The 16,757-nt window shown below is 62.5% G+C and overlaps 1 protein-coding gene across 4 annotated transcripts in view; it reads left to right on the plus strand.

Annotated features, from left to right (window-relative positions):
• Positions 1 to 16,757, plus strand: part of Mpped1 (metallophosphoesterase domain containing 1) — a 70,654-nt gene that overhangs the window by 43,883 nt on the left and 10,014 nt on the right. For all 4 annotated transcript variants that reach the window (XM_047551297.1, XM_047551295.1, XM_047551294.1 and 1 more), the window contains one exon: positions 4,167 to 4,392. In XM_047551297.1, coding sequence (XP_047407253.1) covers positions 4,167 to 4,392 — 226 coding nt within the window. The remainder of the gene's footprint in view (positions 1 to 4,166; positions 4,393 to 16,757) is intronic.

The following is a 16,757-nucleotide window of genomic DNA, read 5'->3' on the forward strand; positions in this document are numbered from 1 at the left end:
CACCCACCCATCCATCCACCCATCCATCCACCTGCTCATCCACTTACCCATCACCCACCCATCCATCCGTCCACCCACCTGCCCAGCCACCCATGCACCTATCCACCCACTCATCCATCCATCCATTCACTGAGAAGCAGGATGGCATGATGGTTCAGAGGGCCTCTCAGGATGCTGCCACAGGGTCTATCCAATGACCATCGCCCTTTGTGACTGTCGGTCACTTTGTTACTGATTTGTGTGACCTTAGGCAACCTTCCCCAAGGTGTAAAGGGGCTAGTAATCCTTGAGTGTCTGCAGAGGTTCCGTGCAGATGGTGAGTTGCAGATGGTGAGTTGCCAAGACCTAGTGAACCCTGACAGATGAACTTGAGGCTAGACTCAGCCCGGGGGGCTGGTGCTGGAGACGTGTGTGTTCCCAGATGGTTGTGCCCTGCCTCCAGGTCTGTGGCGTCCACCTTGTTGGCAGCAGGCGAGGTTTGATGCTGTCACCCAGGAAGTCTCAGCTCCTGCTGTCCCGGCATGGTGCTGGGAGCTGGTGTTGCCGCCCCCTCTCCTCTTGGTGGGGTGGGGAAGCCTCATTCTCCTCTGCCGAGGTGGGAGGACTGAGGAGCTGACAGCTTCCCGCACACCCCAACCCCCAGGAGCCAGGAGCTGCGGAAATGAATGGAGCTGTACAGTTGGAGTAATTTGCTAATTTGCTGAAGTGACACCCCCAGTCAGAGACATGGCATAAATACGTTAGTGTGGGCTCCGGCCCCCCCGTGGGTGCCCTTGGGGTGGGATGGGTGGGTGAAGTGAGGTGGAAACGCAGGAGGCAGCCTGCAGCTGCCAGAGGGGCTGCCCCTCCCTCCCTGCCAGGGACTCTTGCTGCCTCCCTGTCGCCGTGTGTCCCCAGGCTGACCCTGTGGTCTGGTGGCTTCCAAGGAGTCGGAGTCACTGACCCTGGGGTGTCGAGGAGCTGGACCCATGTCCAGCGTCACCACACACGACTACACGCGAGCCATGGGGCCTGGCTGGGTTTCCTGGCCTCTGAGTCCACTGTCCCCAGCTGCAGAGTGGACGCAGTCAAAAGCCCTGGGACGGTTCGTGGGAAGGAGGTCTCAGGCCTCCGGCCAAGGACAGGCCCAGGCGCCTGAGCCCAGCAGCCCGCCCCTCCCCTCCAGCTGGCCCCATAGGAGCTTCACTATGTGCTGCCGGTGGCTTCATCCACCAGACTTGTGCTGGGGACAGATGGGTGACGCAAACACGCCCATTCCCGAGTTCCTGGAGCGCTCCAGCCAGGGCTGCGGCAGCCGGCTCAGCGCCCTGGGCCAGGCCCGGGGCAGGGCCCTGACGAGGGGAAGGAGGGTGGTGGGGAGGCACCCCGGGCCGGTTCTGATCCGTTCGTGTCTCCGGGTCTGTGGCAAGACCCAGAAACCCACAGGGAGGGGACAGCACCTTGAAGTGAGCAAAGAGGACTTGGCATGGGGTAGTAGGGACGGGAGAGGACGGGGCCAGTGGACGTTCGCATCCCGCAGACACTCAGCTCTCCCTGAATGGCCAGGATCGCCCAATGTTAAATTTTATTTACTTATTTAATTCTAGAAAAACACAATGAAGTTTTATTGGGAATATCTGAAAATTTTAATGCTGGCAACAAGTTCAGTTAAAAAGTGAGCGTTGTGCCAAACGGATTACGTCCTGGGCAGGTCTGGCCGGGGGTTCTGGCCCTGTCAGTCTGGCCCAGGAAGCTGCTCTGGTGTTCTGAACATGGAAAGTCTTCCTGCATGTCCGCTTGGGGTCTTCGCCGTCACCAGAAGCACCTTGCGAGCTGGCGTGGCTCTTCCCGTTTACAGAAGGGGACCAAGCTGTGCAGAGGGGCAGGGGCAGTGCTGGGGCTGGGACCCAGGAGCCCACGGCCGGTCACATCCTCGGGGCCTCTCAGAGGTGACAAACACCAATCTGCCCAGAAGCCTGGGCAGGTGACCGGTCAGGATACCGTGGCCTCTGCCTGTTTTGCAGTCACTTGCCTCTTGTCCCCTGCCCACCAGCTGACCCACTTGGGGGCCAGGCTGGGCATCAGGACATCCTCCAGGCTTAGGGCATGTGGCTGGATGTTTGCCCGGGGCCCACCTGGGCAGGTGTGAAGTTGGTAACTGGCTTCTGGACTCTTCCATTTCACTGCGCTTAGAAAACAGCAGTGGCTGTGGCCGTGGCCGTGGTACCACGCGAGGCATCGCGTCACAGCGGGAAGCCCCCTGCCGTGCCTGGAACTCCCCTGGGCTGGGAAGGCTTAGGACGCCAGGGTGACCGAGTCTCGCTGCATGTCTTGCGAAGCAGGCCCTGTACCGTGAGTTTCCAGGAGGTCAGATGGTCCTCAGAAATTGGAGCAGAGGCGTTTCTGGAATTTGGTTCTCGAGGGAATGCTCAGGTAGCCAGAGAGCTTCCTGTTCACGGTCAAGCGCGGAAGAGTCTCTAGTGCTCCTGGACTAGGGGGTTACCCCAGGGAGACAGAGGGGGTCCCAGTCCACTGTCCGCTGCTCCTGGGAGGAGGCGGAGTGAAGGAGCCACAGGGAGGCTGGGGGCCAGAGAAGGTCCTTAGCCCCTGGGAAGGGGGTCACCAGGCATACCCACTGTGATCACAGGGGAAATCAGTGTTCAGAGTGACTTCCCAGTTGAGTCACTGGGACAGAGTCCACTGGCTCCAAAGCCAGGCACTTGGTCTTCTCTGTGATTTTGTGGAGGTCACAGTCACCCAGGAATGCACAGGATACGCCGTGAAGTGTGGGTCTTCGGCGGCCCAGCTGGCCGTTGGTGAGGGCTTGGAGGACCCCCAGCGTTGTCTGGGTTGTGCTCCCCTGGAGGGAGCCAGCCCTCGGGGCTCAGAATGAGGCTGTGCGTGCCCAGCTCTGCTGGAGTGGGGTGGCTCTCAGGTGGCATGGCAGTGCCTTGGAGTCCAGCTGGGCTGTCTCCTGGCCCTGTGCTCCACCACGCCTTGCTCCCGCCTCCGAGCCTCGCTTTCCACATCCGACCACTGCAAAGATACCAGAGCCCACCACTACCTGGCACGTAATGGGGGTTCATATTCATATTCTCCAGGAACCCCCTGGGGTGGGGCTGGCCAATCATCAAAGGGTTCGGGACAGAAGCATCTTGCTTACGGGGACGAAGCAGCAGTGAAGTTTAGTGTTCCTACAGGAGCCAGAGTGTATGTCGTTCAGATGTCCTGCCCAGTGTCCACCCACTCCTGGGTGAAGTGGTTTTGGACTCTCTGGACATCCCTCTCCTGGTGCCCTGGTCTGGCCCACCAGAGGGGCTGGAAGAGGGGCTAGAAGAGGACCTGGACCACCAAGCTCACCTCCACGTTTCACTTGGATCCAAGTCCAGGTCCCTGCGACTCTCGCCACGCCTGTGGGAGCCCAGCAGCTGAGGCTGGAGCGGGGCAGGGGGTCCGAGACGGGCAGCTGGCTCTGGGATGGGCCGGCCAGGCGGGTGTTTTCTGAGGCTATGGACAGGGGGGATCTTGGCTGGTCAGGGCCAGCCTGGTGTTGGGGTCCTGCTGGGCGACTTTCCAGAGCGAGCCCACAGCCAGGTCCCCGCCGAGGCTGTGCAACCCTGCATAGGGGTCCCGAGGAGGAAAGGAGAGGCAGGGCAGAGGGCAGAGTGCTACTGCCCGTGCCAGGTGCGGTCCTCGGACGTTTCCATTTTGATTCCGTAAATGGAGTCGAAGACCCCTGTGTCCGTGAGTTCTGCAGAGGGGCAGATGGGCACTGCGACCTTCCCGGGTGTGGGGTCTCCAGAGGCTGAACTGGGCTTGGCAGAGGACTTGCAGTTCTCGCTGGGATGTGGAGGCTGAGGACCCAAGGCCCCAGGAAGCAGGAGCCTGGGACCGCGGGGCGGGCGGCAGCTGGGCCGAGGGGACGGGGTGAGGCTCCTCCCGTGGAGGTGGAGCTGTCCCCAGGACGGGCCGGGCATCCTGCGGCTGGAGGCCTGGAAGAAGCTGGCCAGCCCTCTCCTGGTCTCCAGGACCCACAGCTAGCTGAGGCCTGGCTGAGGGCCCTGCTGATCCGGGGGCTGGGTGGGGGCTGGCGGCTGGGCCCCGCTCAGAGGCTCCGCAGCTGCCCGGCCTCTGTCCCTCTGGGCATCCAGAGGTCCAGCAGAGCCGCTGTGTGTCCGCCCCTGCAGGCAGCCTGCCCTATGAGTATAAGGTGGTGATCGCCGGCAACCACGAGCTCACCTTCGACCAGGAGTTCATGGCCGACCTCATCAAGCAGGACTTTTACTACTTCCCGTCCGTGTCCAAGCTGAAGCCCGAGAACTACGAGAACGTGCAGTCGCTGCTGACCAACTGCATCTACCTGCAAGACGCCGAGGTCACCGTACGGGGCTTCCGGATCTATGGCTCCCCATGGTGAGTGCGCCTGGGGTGGCCCTCACCCTGGCGACCCCGGCCGCCCAGGCCACAAGGTTCCAGGCCCGGAGCCAGGCTGAGAGTGGGGGCAGGGGATGGGAGCAGCAGGGAGCTCTGGGTAGTGAGACTTGGGCTGAATCTCCTCCTTTCACCCTGTGTGACCCTAGGCAGCTCCCTGCCACCCGTGGGCCTCGGCTTCCCCACATGTAGCCAGGAAGGGTGACGTCAGCTCTATCCTGTGTGCTATATGTCATCTCACAGGACAGTATTTTGCTGTTATCTCCATTTCATAACAGGGAAACTGAGGCACAGAGAGGGTGAGGGCCTTGCCAGAGGTCCCATAGCTAGGAAGGGGCAGAACTGGATGAAACCCAAGCAGTCTGTCTCCAGAGCTGCTTTCAACCACAGGCCACAGCACTGGAGTCTTTACCCTCGTTCTCCTGTGCCGAGGGAGGAAGGGAGGAAGGGTAGTCGGAATTTCCCTGGGTGGCCAGAAGCCTGGTTTACTGTTCAGGGATGGCAATTGTGTCCCAAACAAGCAATACCGAGCTCTTATTCTGACTGGGGACAGAGTGATTGGGGTTCCTCTCTGAGCTTGCCCCGCTGGATGGTGGTCATGGTGAGGCATGGTTCTGACCATTCTGTGTGATGGTTGTTATGTCCATGGACACCCTGGTGATGGGATGGTGATTGTTGTCATGGTGATGGTGGTGGTGATGGTGAAGGTGGTAACCATAGTTACTAAGGTTGTGACGCTGAGGATTCAATGATGTGTGGTGATGGTGGTGATGGTGGTGTTGGTGGTGATGGTGGTGATGATGATGGTGGTGATGGTGATGATGGTGGTGATGGTGGTGATGGTGGTGGTGATGGTGGTGATGGTGGTGGTCATGGTGATGATAGTGGTGATAGTGGTGATGGTGGTGGTGATGGTGGTCATGGTGGTCATGGTGGTGGTGATGATAGTGATACTGGTGGTGGTGGTGGTGATGGTGGTGGTGATGGTGGTGATGGTGGCGATGGTGATGATGATGATGACGATGGTAACAAATTGCTTCTGAGCAATCACTGATCTGAGTGCAGAACTGAAGGCTCCAGAATCCGTTCTCAGCCCCGTGAGGACTGACTTAGATCCTGCCCTGCAGGGAGGCGGGACAGTGAGGCAGGTGGCATACATGGGCGGAGAGACCACATGTGCTTCCCAGTGTGGCGTGACCAGGAGGGCTCCCTGGAGGACGGGGGTACCACCTCGAGCGAGAGAAGGACATTCCCAGGCAGGAGGCTGAGGGGCACCTGGGCATGTGGGCTGGGCAGGTGCAAGGGCCCCGGGAAGCTGCTGCCGACAGTGACCCAGGCAGCCCTGGATGGCCTGGTTGATGCCACATGGTGCCCACTGTGACTGGAGGCTGGTGGCCTCCCATGGCCCGTGAGGACCCGGACAGGGCCTGTGGGCTCTCAGGGGTAATGATCTCACTACCAAGGACGAGGAGAAAAGAGGAGCAGCCAGAGCCCTGAAGACGTCTGGCTGGGCAGGAAGAGCAGGAGGGTCTTCTAGGAGGGTCTCTGGAGGTGCACTGGGCGCAGTGGGAGGCCTGGGGCGTCAGGCGCATGTGGGAGGGGAGAGGCGGGTGGGCCGTGGTGAGAAGCTCTGAGTGCCAGGCGGGAATCCGGACGGGACCTCTTTGCCTGGGGTGTACAGCCCCACCTTCCCCGCAAAGCCTCTTTTCTTCTAAGTCGATTCCATGTCGGTTAACAACGTGGCTCTGGCACCAGACTGCCCGAGCTCGGAGCTTGACTTCGCCTCTTATGGGCTGTGTGACCCTGGGCGAGTCACTTCACCTCTCTGCGCTTAGCTCCTCCTCTGCAAATGGGAGTGCAGTGTGCCTCCTCCAGAGGTGGTCGTAGGGTGTCAGGGACTTGTCTGAGCCCAGCGTCTGTCCCCACCGCTGCTGCAGGAATGGAGACCTCATTCTGGTTATTTGCTGCAGGGACTGTCCTTCCCAAGTGGCCTGTCCAGGCCCGTGGGGGGCTGGAGGATCATGGAGCTGGAGGATCGTGGGGGCTGGGGCTGACGTTTGCTCAGGGTCCTGCCACATCCTCCAGGGAAGCTCTGTGCACCCAAGAACCCCTTCCACAACCAGCTCTTGGACCCATGGGTGACCTGTGGGCCTCACTGCCAGGCCACATTCTGTTGCTGAGACAGGTCCTGGCCCGAGGCTGGAGCTTGGCCTGTGTGACTTCCAGCCTGGACGTCACGGACCTGACCTCCTGGCTGCCTTGAGGGTCGGAACACAAGGCCTGTGTTCCCTCCACCCCTTCCCGTCACCAGGCCCAGCAGGAGAGGAGCCGCAGGCAGGGTGAGACCTGGGCCCGGGCAGTGGGGTGGGGTCCTAAACCTGCTCTGAGAAGGGCTTGGTGAGATCCGGGAGGGCTTCCTGACCGAGGCGGCTTTTGAGCTGGGGCTAAGGAGGCGTGGGCTTTCTGCAGGTGGGGAAGCGGCAGACCCACATTCCTGAGCCTGGGTTTTGCTCCAGGCCCCTGGTTGGACGGTGCAGTGTCCTTTCCCAACACCTCCTGAGTGCCAGGCCTCCGCCTTACCCCGAGGGACCTGAGGCCTGGGGGAAGGAAGCTCCCGCGACCTCATGACTGAGCTTGGTGATTCATTTGTCAAGTATTGACTGGGCGCCAGGTGCCCGCCTGGACCCTGGGTCCTGGACCCAAGGGCAGACCGCCCTCCTGTGGGAGACAGTGGGCACCAGTTCCCTTGTTCAGTAAGAGCCCTGAGGGGGAGGCCCGGGGGGGAGGCCCTGGGAGCTGGCCAGGGAGGCCTTGCCCCGGGGACAGCCAGAGGCTGAAGAGAGAGGAACCGCTAAGAGCCCGGGAGGATGTGGCTGGCAGAGGGAGCAGCCTGCGGGGTTCCCAGGGCCGGGCGGGCTGCAGTGAGAGCCTCACCCACCCGCCCTCCCCATCCTGCTCCTGGTCGCTTCAGGGTCCCCTCAAGGTCCCCCCAGGAGCCAGAGTGCCTGAGGACACGCTGCCCACCCGAGACGGGCAGGCCGGACCCACGGCCTCCCTGACTCCCCTACTCCACGCGACCTGCGTGTGCGTGTGTGCCAGAGACACAGGGGACCCTCTGCCGGGAGCCAGGCGGCTATGGAGAGTGTGCTGGCAGGTTCTGGGTGACCTTCTCTGTCCTCCAGGGCTGGGTGGCACCGGGGCTGTCTTCTCACCTGCCAGCGCTCCTGGGTGTGAGAGCCGAGGCCTAGGAGTCAGGCCCCAGCCCTGCCCCTGACTTTGGTGGGACCCCGGACAAGCTGGGGAGCCTCCCGAGCCCGGCTTTGTGGCCAGTAGTGGGGCAGAGGCCTGAGGTGCGGGGACAGACACTGCCCTCCTGGGCTCCTCAGTGGGGAGGGACCCTAGCTGCTGGTGCCCTGATGGAGCCAGAAGCCTCTCCGTGGAAGGGTAGCGCCCGTCCTGCGAGCGCGTTCATGGCTGAGGAGTCAGTCCTGGCCCAGCTGCGGATTTGCCTGGCGCTGGGTGGGGCAGGTGGGCACCCCCTCCAGCGCCTGTCGAGGTTCAGGTGGGTGCACTCACCTCCCTGGTGCTGGCTGCCCGCACGTAGGGCAGCTGTTCGGGAGGGAGTGGGCAGCAAAGCTGACGGTGGCCTCGGTGAGTTCAGATGCGCAGGGCCTCCCCCTTCTTTTCCCTCCTTTAACATGGGCTGACGTGCGGCGTTCAGGCGAGGTTCTCTCCAGCTTTAGAGGGGTGGTTATGCCAGCCGGGTGGGGCGGGGGAGTCGGGTGGAACGGACCTGAGCGTAGTGACCTGATAGCAGCAGCAGGAGCTCGTGGTGAGGCTGGCCGGACAGAGGGCAGACACGTGGCCCGGGAGGCAGGGCAGGGACCCAGAGGGGCCACAGGAGGCAGGTTGTCTCCCATAGGCAGGAGCCCAGAGGAGAGCTGACATGGCTTTAATGAGCAGGGAACTCCCGTCCCGAGCCGCGTGCAAGTAGAGGCTGGCTGGGGGTGCCCAGTGTCCTCCGGAGGGCCTGGGAGGGCCTGGGAGGGCCGGGGAGCGCAGCTTCTTTCAGGGCTGGCCTCCGTGTTGAGGACCGCAGAGCAAGCCAGGAAGAGCAGACCCGCGGCGCAGCAGGGTGAGCATTGCCACCAGGAGGCGCCCTGCCTGGCGGCTGCCGGGCAGATCCAAGCGGGTCCTGCTTCCTTGTCAGGCCGTGAGCCCTGAGGCCCGCGGTGGCCCAGGTGCGCCTGGTCTGTGGATCAAGTCTGGCGCTGCCATCCAGGCGAGGGGTCCCGTAGCGATGGACACCTCAGGGTGACCAAGCCTTGCATAGCCCGGCCCAGCTCGGTGCTGTCCACGTGGCCATGCCTATTCCCTGCAGGGCCCTGGGACCGGGTGCCGCACAGAGCCCAGGCCGCGGGGGCTGGTGGGAGGCAGAGGGACTGCCGTTTCCAATGAGTGTCACGTGACACGGTGGGTACGTGCTCATACCGAAGAATAATTTGGTCTTCATTTGATGTTCACCTGTATCTGCATCTGCTGTATTTCGTCCAGCAAATCCCAAGCCTGAGCTAGTTTGGTTTGTCTGTTTTCTTTTTGTTTTTTTTAAGAATGGGATTTTGTGTTTTAGATCAGTTTTTGGTTCACAGCAAAACCCCGTTGAAGGTACAGAGATTTCCCCGCTAGCCCTGCATCTGTCTGTTCCTTGTACTTTATAAAAATGAATCCACACAGTTTGAGAGAGTTGGTGTCTGCTTTTTTTTTTAGCTTATATTTTTAACATCCTTCCATATTGCAATGTGCTTTTGTAAATTGGTTCTTTCTTACTGCAGTTTAGGATTTCATTCGGTGAGTGTCTTGCGCCTCTTCACCTCGCTCTCCAGCTCTGATCACACTGGTCTGGAGTGTCTCACGCACATCTCTTGGTGCACAGTCTCAGGCTCCCGGATGCCTGAGCACCACACTCACACGCACACGCACGGGCGCACACCTAGGGGCCGAGGGGCCGCGTAGTCACAGAGCAGGCCTTCGGCTTTGATCCAACTGCTAAACTGCTCTGCCAGCTGGCCCCCTGCCCGCAGCGTCGCCCCCTGCATCCTGGCTAACACCTGGTCTCATGGGCGTTGAGTGTTCATTCCTCTGGCCGGCGTGTCTGGGTGCCTCCACGTGGCTTCTGATGGCTCCTCCCGATGGCCAGGGATGTGGAGAGTCTGTCCGCGTGTTCGCTGCCACTGGACTTCCTCTTGTGCAGCTCGCGGGCCTTTTGCCCACTTACAAGAACGCCTGGTTGTCCATCCTCTGTGTCTCCTGGACGTGAGCGTGGGCCCTTGGTCGGGAGGAATGGGGCAGAGGCTCCCCCTGGGCCCTCTGCCTGCCCCGTCCAGCCGTTGGTGCTCTGATGTTCTCCACGTGGCCTCGTGGAATGCTGCAGTGCCCCTCTCGTGGGAGGTGCTCTCTGTGTCCTGTGGGGTCCTCCCTCCTCTGAAGTTGTACTGGTTTCTAGGTTGGCTTCCGGGACCTCGTGGCTTTGCCTGTCAAGCTTGGGCGCTGGGTGCAGGTGTTGATGGCGTGAGGTCGGGTCCCCTGGTGGGCTTCTCCCTGTGACGCCGCCTGGCTGTCACCGTGTAGAGAAACCGTCCTCTGCTCTGTGTTCACCTGCGTCCACACTTGGAGTCTGCTGTGGGCTCTCTCCCAGCCTGTGAGTCCATCCAGCTCAGGACCACCCCGTCTGAGTCTCTGACAGTAGGTTTCTGTCCACCTCTTTCCCCTTCTAGATCATCTGTGGTTCCACGAGGCCAGCGCCTGGTCTCCTGTCTCCTTACTGAACCTCTCTGGACCTGACTTGAGTGCCCAGGACAGTCTCTGGCTCATCGTGATAAATATTTGTTGGATGAATGAACAGGTGGACAGGGCCAGGCTGTGGGGCCTGCATTAGGCTCTATGCCTGGCCTGTCCCTCCTGCGTCCACACCCTACTGCGGCCTCCTCCAGGCCTGTTGTCAACTCCTTGCCTGCTGGGTCCTGCCCAGCTGTGCTGACCTCTCTAAAGCAGGCCTGGCCTCTGGCTTCCCACAGCCCTGCTGAGGTCCAGAGGTCCCTTCTGCTCCCCTTGACCCGTCCAGCCCGGCTTGGCCTCTGCTCCACCCCTGGTTGTGCAGGGCGGGACACAAGTCTCCTGAGGCCGTGCTTGTGTGGCCGCCCTCCAGGGAACTGCCTGTGCAGGGCTCGGGCAGCTGGTTCTGGTGGCTGGTCCCCTCGGGCTCAGCCGCGCTATGGGCTTCACGAGGAGCCGCTGAGGGAAGGGAGCCGGAACCGGCTGCGGGGCGAGGAGGAACTCAGCTGTTACAAAACCCGAAGTGTTAAAAACACCCGTCTGCGTGCGTATTCATTTATGGACTTTGGACGCGTTTTGTTCTCATTTAACTGAAAACGGCCTTGATTTAAAAAAAAAAAAAAAAAAAGTGAAGTTGGCGGGCAGCTCGTCCGTCTGCTCCGATCGCTTCTGGCGTTTTGGAAGGAGGAGCTAAACCTGCCGAGACGCTCAACTTGGAGAAGTGGCCTCCTTCCGGCTCCGAGGCCCGGCTGCCTCCGGCGGGGCAGGACCTCCTAGGAGCCGGGCCTCAGGGACCAGGCCCTGTGCAGCCTGCTGGCCGTCCGCTTGTCCTCAGGCCTCGGGGAGGTGGGCCTGCCTCTGTTGGCGCCCGGGGACTCACATCCTGCTCGGGAACTCCCAGGGCTGGGGGTCGGCCGCGGGTGGTGCCCCTCGCCGTGTGAAATGTGTCTTTCAGAGAAGCACACAGGACAGGGGCCCGGCCCGGCCTCTTCCTGGCCTCTCACGTGCCCTCCACCTGAATGCGGTCGTGCCCTGGCTGCCGGGTGGGGCCCCACCTGGCAGCCCCCGTTGTCCTGGCTGTCATGGGCCCAGGCCGCCTGCTGATGGCAGACCAGAGGGGCCAGCTCTGCCCATCTGGCCGTCTGTCCTGGGCCACGACCACCTGACTTCAAGGCCTCCCGGTGACCTCACCTTTTCAGGAAGCCCTGTGACGTGAGCCTGGCTGGACGGCCCCTGCCACTGTGCTCCTGAGCCCTCGGCCTCCCCTGTGCCGCGTGTGGTGGGTGGACGGTGCCGGCTCCTGACCTGGAACCCTTCACTCTCAAGGAATATTTAGGATCTTTGTACGCGTTTGTGTCCGGCGACCCTCGCCGAGGCGTCTGGGGCAGTGTGGCTGAACTCCACTCTTCTGTCCCCTTGAGCCTCCGTGGGGAGGCCCCGGCGGCCCTGGGGGCAGAGCCCAGCTTGGGGTGGCCTGGGTGAGGGGCGCCCCTCGGAGACGATTTGGTCTGCCCGGGTCTGTGGGTGAACCCCGTGGGGCCCCTGCACGTGCATTGCTTGGCCTGGGGCTTCCTGACCACGGGGTCACCGGGCAGCTCTTCCGGGTCACCCTTTTCTGGGAGCCCTCTGGGGCCCAGCTTGACAGAGGGCAGGTCGCAGGGCCAACTGCCTGGGCCGGGCCTGGGCCACCTCCTCTGTCGCCTCCTGGCCTTCGCCCCACTCTGGTCGGAGGCCGTGGTCCCCAGGCCTCTGAAGCAGGGTCTGTGGTTCCAGGGTTTCGCCGGGCGGCAGCCTCCCGGTTTATGCAGGAAGCCAGTCGGAGCCTCGCCCCGCCCTTGCTCTGCCGCCCACCTCAGCTGGCGCCCCAGCCGCCCCGTCCACCTGCCCGGCCCCGGGTGAGGCCGGTCCTTCCATCCTGCTCTGCAGGCGGCTCAGTGAGGCTGGGCTGCGAGGGACCGGCCGGTGGCTCAGTCCTGGTCTCAGTGCAGGTCGCAGCTGGGTGCAGGTGGGTGGGGCGGGCTCCACAGAGGGCACTGCCCGGCCCTCCCGGGCACTGCCGAGCCGCTGCTGGCCGCCAGGCCGCAGACCCCAGGAGGGTCCCCGGATTCCTGCCCCTCCGGTGACGCTTTCCTTCTGAGCCCCTGTGCTGTGAGAGGGCGGCAGGGAGGGACCCTGTGCTGCGACTGCAGGGTGCCCCCACCGTCCCTGCCCTGCACGCAGCTCCCCTCCTGCCCCTCCGTCCCGCCCTCCTCTGGCCTGCCAGATGGCACTGACCGGCTGCCGCTTCTTCCTGGAGGCCCCTGGCCCAGAGGCGCTCGCTCTCCTACGTGAGATCCACGTTCCAAACGCGTCGCCTGCTCCTCCGGCCGCAGAGTCCCAGGGACAAGAGACGGAGGGCCCCGCGCGGGGTGGGGGTGAATCAGGAGTGACGAGGGACCTTTCCTGGGTTCCGCTCACCTTGCTGCTGCGGCCCACCACGGCGGTGTGCCCCGGCCACTGTGAGGTGACAGGCTTCGGGGACACGCCGCAGCGCCGCGGAGACCTGTCCCTTCTCAGTGCCTGGGCCCTGGGGCGGGGAGCGGGGTCCCACCTCCCGCAGCCCCGCCTCAGTACCTACCCGGGGTGGGGGTGCAGAAAGAGGAAATGACGCAAACACGGCTCCCCAGAGCCAGGCGGGTGGCAGTGGGGGCTGGGCAGCGGGATGTCCCAGGAACCCCGACGTCCTCCTGCCCCGTCTTGGTGGGGACGGGAACTTGCCTGGGGACTCGGGCCTGTGCCTGGCCTTTCTGAGCTTTGGTTCCTCAGCTGCAGAGCTGGTGGCGCCTCACCAGGATGCTGGCGGCCCCGGGAAACCTGGCTTCCTTGGGGGCGGTGCCAACTGGGACCAGCAGACGGGTGCAGGACCAGGCCGCGGGGGCCCGGCCTGGGGAGGGGCCCGGGCAGCCCTTCTGGGGGCTCAGGGAGGCTGTGCCAGCCCGCGAGGGGGCGGCCTCCTGTCCGGCTGGGCTGCATCTCACCTGCAGGATGACACCAGAGGATGGTCAGGAGGGGCAAGAGCTCACCCGGCCCCCGCAGGTCCACCTAAGAGGCCTGTGTTCTCCTCCCGCAAAGGCGCTCATGCTGGCCACCCGACAGGTGAGAGCCCAGCCCGCAGTGTCCCCAGCTCCTGTCCTGGAGAATGGGCTGCGGGGGTCCCTCGGGGAGCTGAGCTTCCTGGGGCTCTGGATGGAGCAGAGGGATGCGCGCACCCTGGGTTTACCTCTGTGATCTCCTCTGTACCATGGTCACGCAGTCCCATCTGGGCAGGCCCACAGGGGCAGGACAGAACAGGAACTCAGAATGTGGCAAGAGTGCGCATGATCCTTCTTCCTGATGGGCTCTTGGGGCTTTGCTGTCGGGGTTTCTAGGGTGGGGCTCCCACAAGGATAGCGAAGCCGGCTAGTGTGTGGTTCCTCCCACTTGCCCGACAAGTAGGGCACCTGCTTGTTCACTCCATCTTTTCCTCATCCCTCATTCATGTGTGTACACCTTGAGCAAACCCTCCCTGAAGCCCACCTGGGCCAGCCCTCTGTTGGGTATGAGGAATTCACAGGTGGATTTGACCTGGTTCTGACCTGGAGGAGTGGGTACAAGGGCAGTCAGGGTGCAGAGGGGGCATCTATGCTTATCTGAGCATTGATCAGGGGACACTCTTGAAGGGCGGGCCTTTGAGCCAGGCCTTAATGAATAAGGACAATGGTTGATGAAGAAAGGCTAGGAAGAGCATTTCAGGTCTCTGGAGCAGCACGGCCTGGAGGTGGGACAGGCCAGGCTGCTCAGGAAACAGGAAGTGGCTATGGAAGCTGTTGGGTGGTGGACTGAGCAGGGAATCTGGAAGGATCATCTGGAAGAGGGCTGGAGCAGTCTGAAGCCCTGATGTGCCAGGCCGTGAGGTCTGGGTTTGTCCTGATGGCAGTGGGGAGCCATGGAGGGCTTTTGAGTGGGGAAGGTGGTGTAAGAGATTCAGGCCTCCTCCTCCCTGTTCAGCTCAGCCCAGAGGGACCTTCGGGGGGCACTCGGAGCTGCTTAGCACAGCAGGTAGGCAGTCACTCTTGAAGAGCGGGCGTTGTGCCTGCCCTGCCAGGTCCTCTTTGCCTCAACCATCTTGGGCACAGGATGCAGGAGCCTGGAACCCTGGTCCAAGCCCCTCTTATTTCCTGTGCATCCTCAGACACACTGTTCGACTTCTCTGTGCTACGGTTTCCATATCTCCCGACAGTTTTATCCTGAGGTTAGTTGAGTAGCCAGTTGAGGCAGCGGCTGGTGAAGGGGTTTGCTGGGAAGGGTGAGGTCTCTCCTGGGGAGCACAGTCGTCATTCTGGGATGGCCTGTGCCCCACTCTGGGGCCCCTCAGCACCCTGGCTTCTTAAAGTGGGGGCAGCGATGGCAGCCGCTTCGCTGGGCCGGGTGTGAGAGCAGTCTGTGTGGGTGGCCCTCGGTGTCCGGCCGGCGGCCCTGCCCTCTCCTCTCAGGCGCTGCACCACTGGGCTCAGGCCCCTCAGGGCCGCCCAGGCCTCCCTGCCCTGGGCCCTCGTGCCCCAGGGGTGGCTGTGCCCCTCGCTGACCCTGGGCCCCGCCGGCCGTCCTGGGAGGCAGGAGCCCTGCTCTGCGGTTGGCTGGGGATGAGTGCCGCCCTGGCTGGGGATGAGTGCCGCCCCTCGCTGCGCGGGGACCGTACGCACGTGGGGGGACGCCTCAGTGACGCGAGGGGTCATTTGCATTGGCTAAGCGGGCTTAATTAGGCTGGATCGGGGTTGCCATCCGCGCCCAGAAGGGCTGCTAAGGGTTAACCTCCGAGGGATCACGTTGTATTCAGCGCTCTGTTAGAGTTTGAATTAATTTTTCCCATGGGTTTGTTCACATTCTAATTTTCAACTAAATGAGACATCTGTTTCAGAAAAGGGAAATTTGCTCTGGTTGTCATGGCAACTATCATTCTGTAAGAAAATTATTCCAATGGTTACTTTAGAACCGAAAGACAGGAATTCAGGACATGGAGCTGCCTCCCCCCGCGCAGCCAGAATTTGGATCCGCCGCCCTCCTCGGGCGGGAGGTGCCCAGGCGCAGGCTGTGCTGGAGACCAGGGGTGCAGCTCCTGGGCTCAGGCGCCCCGGGGTCGCAGGGCCTCGCACGTGGGCGGTGAGGCCAGCTGCATCCCGCGGCTCAGGTGACGAGCCCTTCTCTGTCCCCATGGCCTGTCCTGCTCAGGTGGCAAGCCGTTCTCTGTCCCCTTGGCCTGTCCTGCTCAGGTGGCAAGCCCTTCTCTGTCCCCTGCCCTGTCCTGGTTGAAACATGGGGTGTCCTGCAGGACGTGAGGCTGCGGGTCACGGTGATTGGTTCTAGATGCCAGGCCTCGAGGGAGCAGAGGGGCTTCATGTGGCCAAAGAGCACGCTGGGAGGGACTCGGTGCAGACTGCGTCTCCCGCCTGGCCCAGCCTGCGTGCAGGGACGCTGGACGGTTCGGGCATTGTCCAGGCCCGAGGGCTGCTCAGGCCTCAGTGGGCAAGCCTGGGCTCAGGCCCCCGTGGCTCCTGCCAGCCCTCAAGAAAGGCCCCTGCCTGAGCCTAGTTCAGAAGTGTCCTCTGGAAACGTCCCTGCAGACCTGCCTCCCCTGTTCCCCAGACTCTCACGGAAGTCGTGACACCGCCTCTGCGGGCGAGCCCCGGGCGCCTAGCCGTGCTCGTGGGAGTGCACACCGGCCCCTCCCGCTGCCAGGCAGTGGGGTACAGCAGTGAGCCGGGGGTCAAGCTCTGCAGACCACAGCCTCCTTATCCCGCATGACACTGGAGGAAACGGCCTGGGAGGGGTCAGCAGCCAGCACTGGGCAGAACCAGGCCATCTGACTCCAGCTTCAGGGCCCGCTCCACCTGTCAGAGGGGACGAGCACCTCCTGCTGTGGTGTCAGTGCCCACTGTCCCCCGCCAGGTCCTGCAGGACAGTCGGCTTGCCTGTGCGTTTGGGATGTTCTCATGGCCCCAGGGATGGGGGTGAGATGGGAAGAGAAAAGCAGCAGGAAGGAAACAGGAACCGATATGGACCACAGTCCTGTTGAGACCTGGTTCTCCACGCAGCCCTGTCCTGGACTGCTGTGCAATCCTGGGAAGTGGACCAACCTCTCTGGGCCTTCCACCGGGCAGAGTGGAGTTCAGCTTCCCAGAATTCCAGGTCAGGTGTTTCCAGTGCCACCCTAGAGGAAGTCACCTTAGTGCTGGCTGAGGGAAAGCTGGGACAGGCAGAGGCCCCCCAGGGTGGCTGTGGGGTCCGTGGGGGTCTCTGATGTGTTTCTGAGCATCTCTAACAAAAGCTCACCCCCTGCGGTGGCGGGGGAGAACTAGCAGCTGCCTTCTCTCCATGCTGATGAAGTCTCGTCCTGCCTTGTAAATATTTGATTAGATTTTTGAAAAATGGAGACTGTGTGAAAGTCAGTGCCAGGAACGCGCTGCTCCTTCTCCTGTTGGCTGGCGGGGCTGGGCTCC

This window comes from Sciurus carolinensis, chromosome 4 (genome assembly GCF_902686445.1).
Source record: "Sciurus carolinensis chromosome 4, mSciCar1.2, whole genome shotgun sequence".
Lineage (NCBI taxonomy): Eukaryota > Metazoa > Chordata > Mammalia > Rodentia > Sciuridae > Sciurus > Sciurus carolinensis.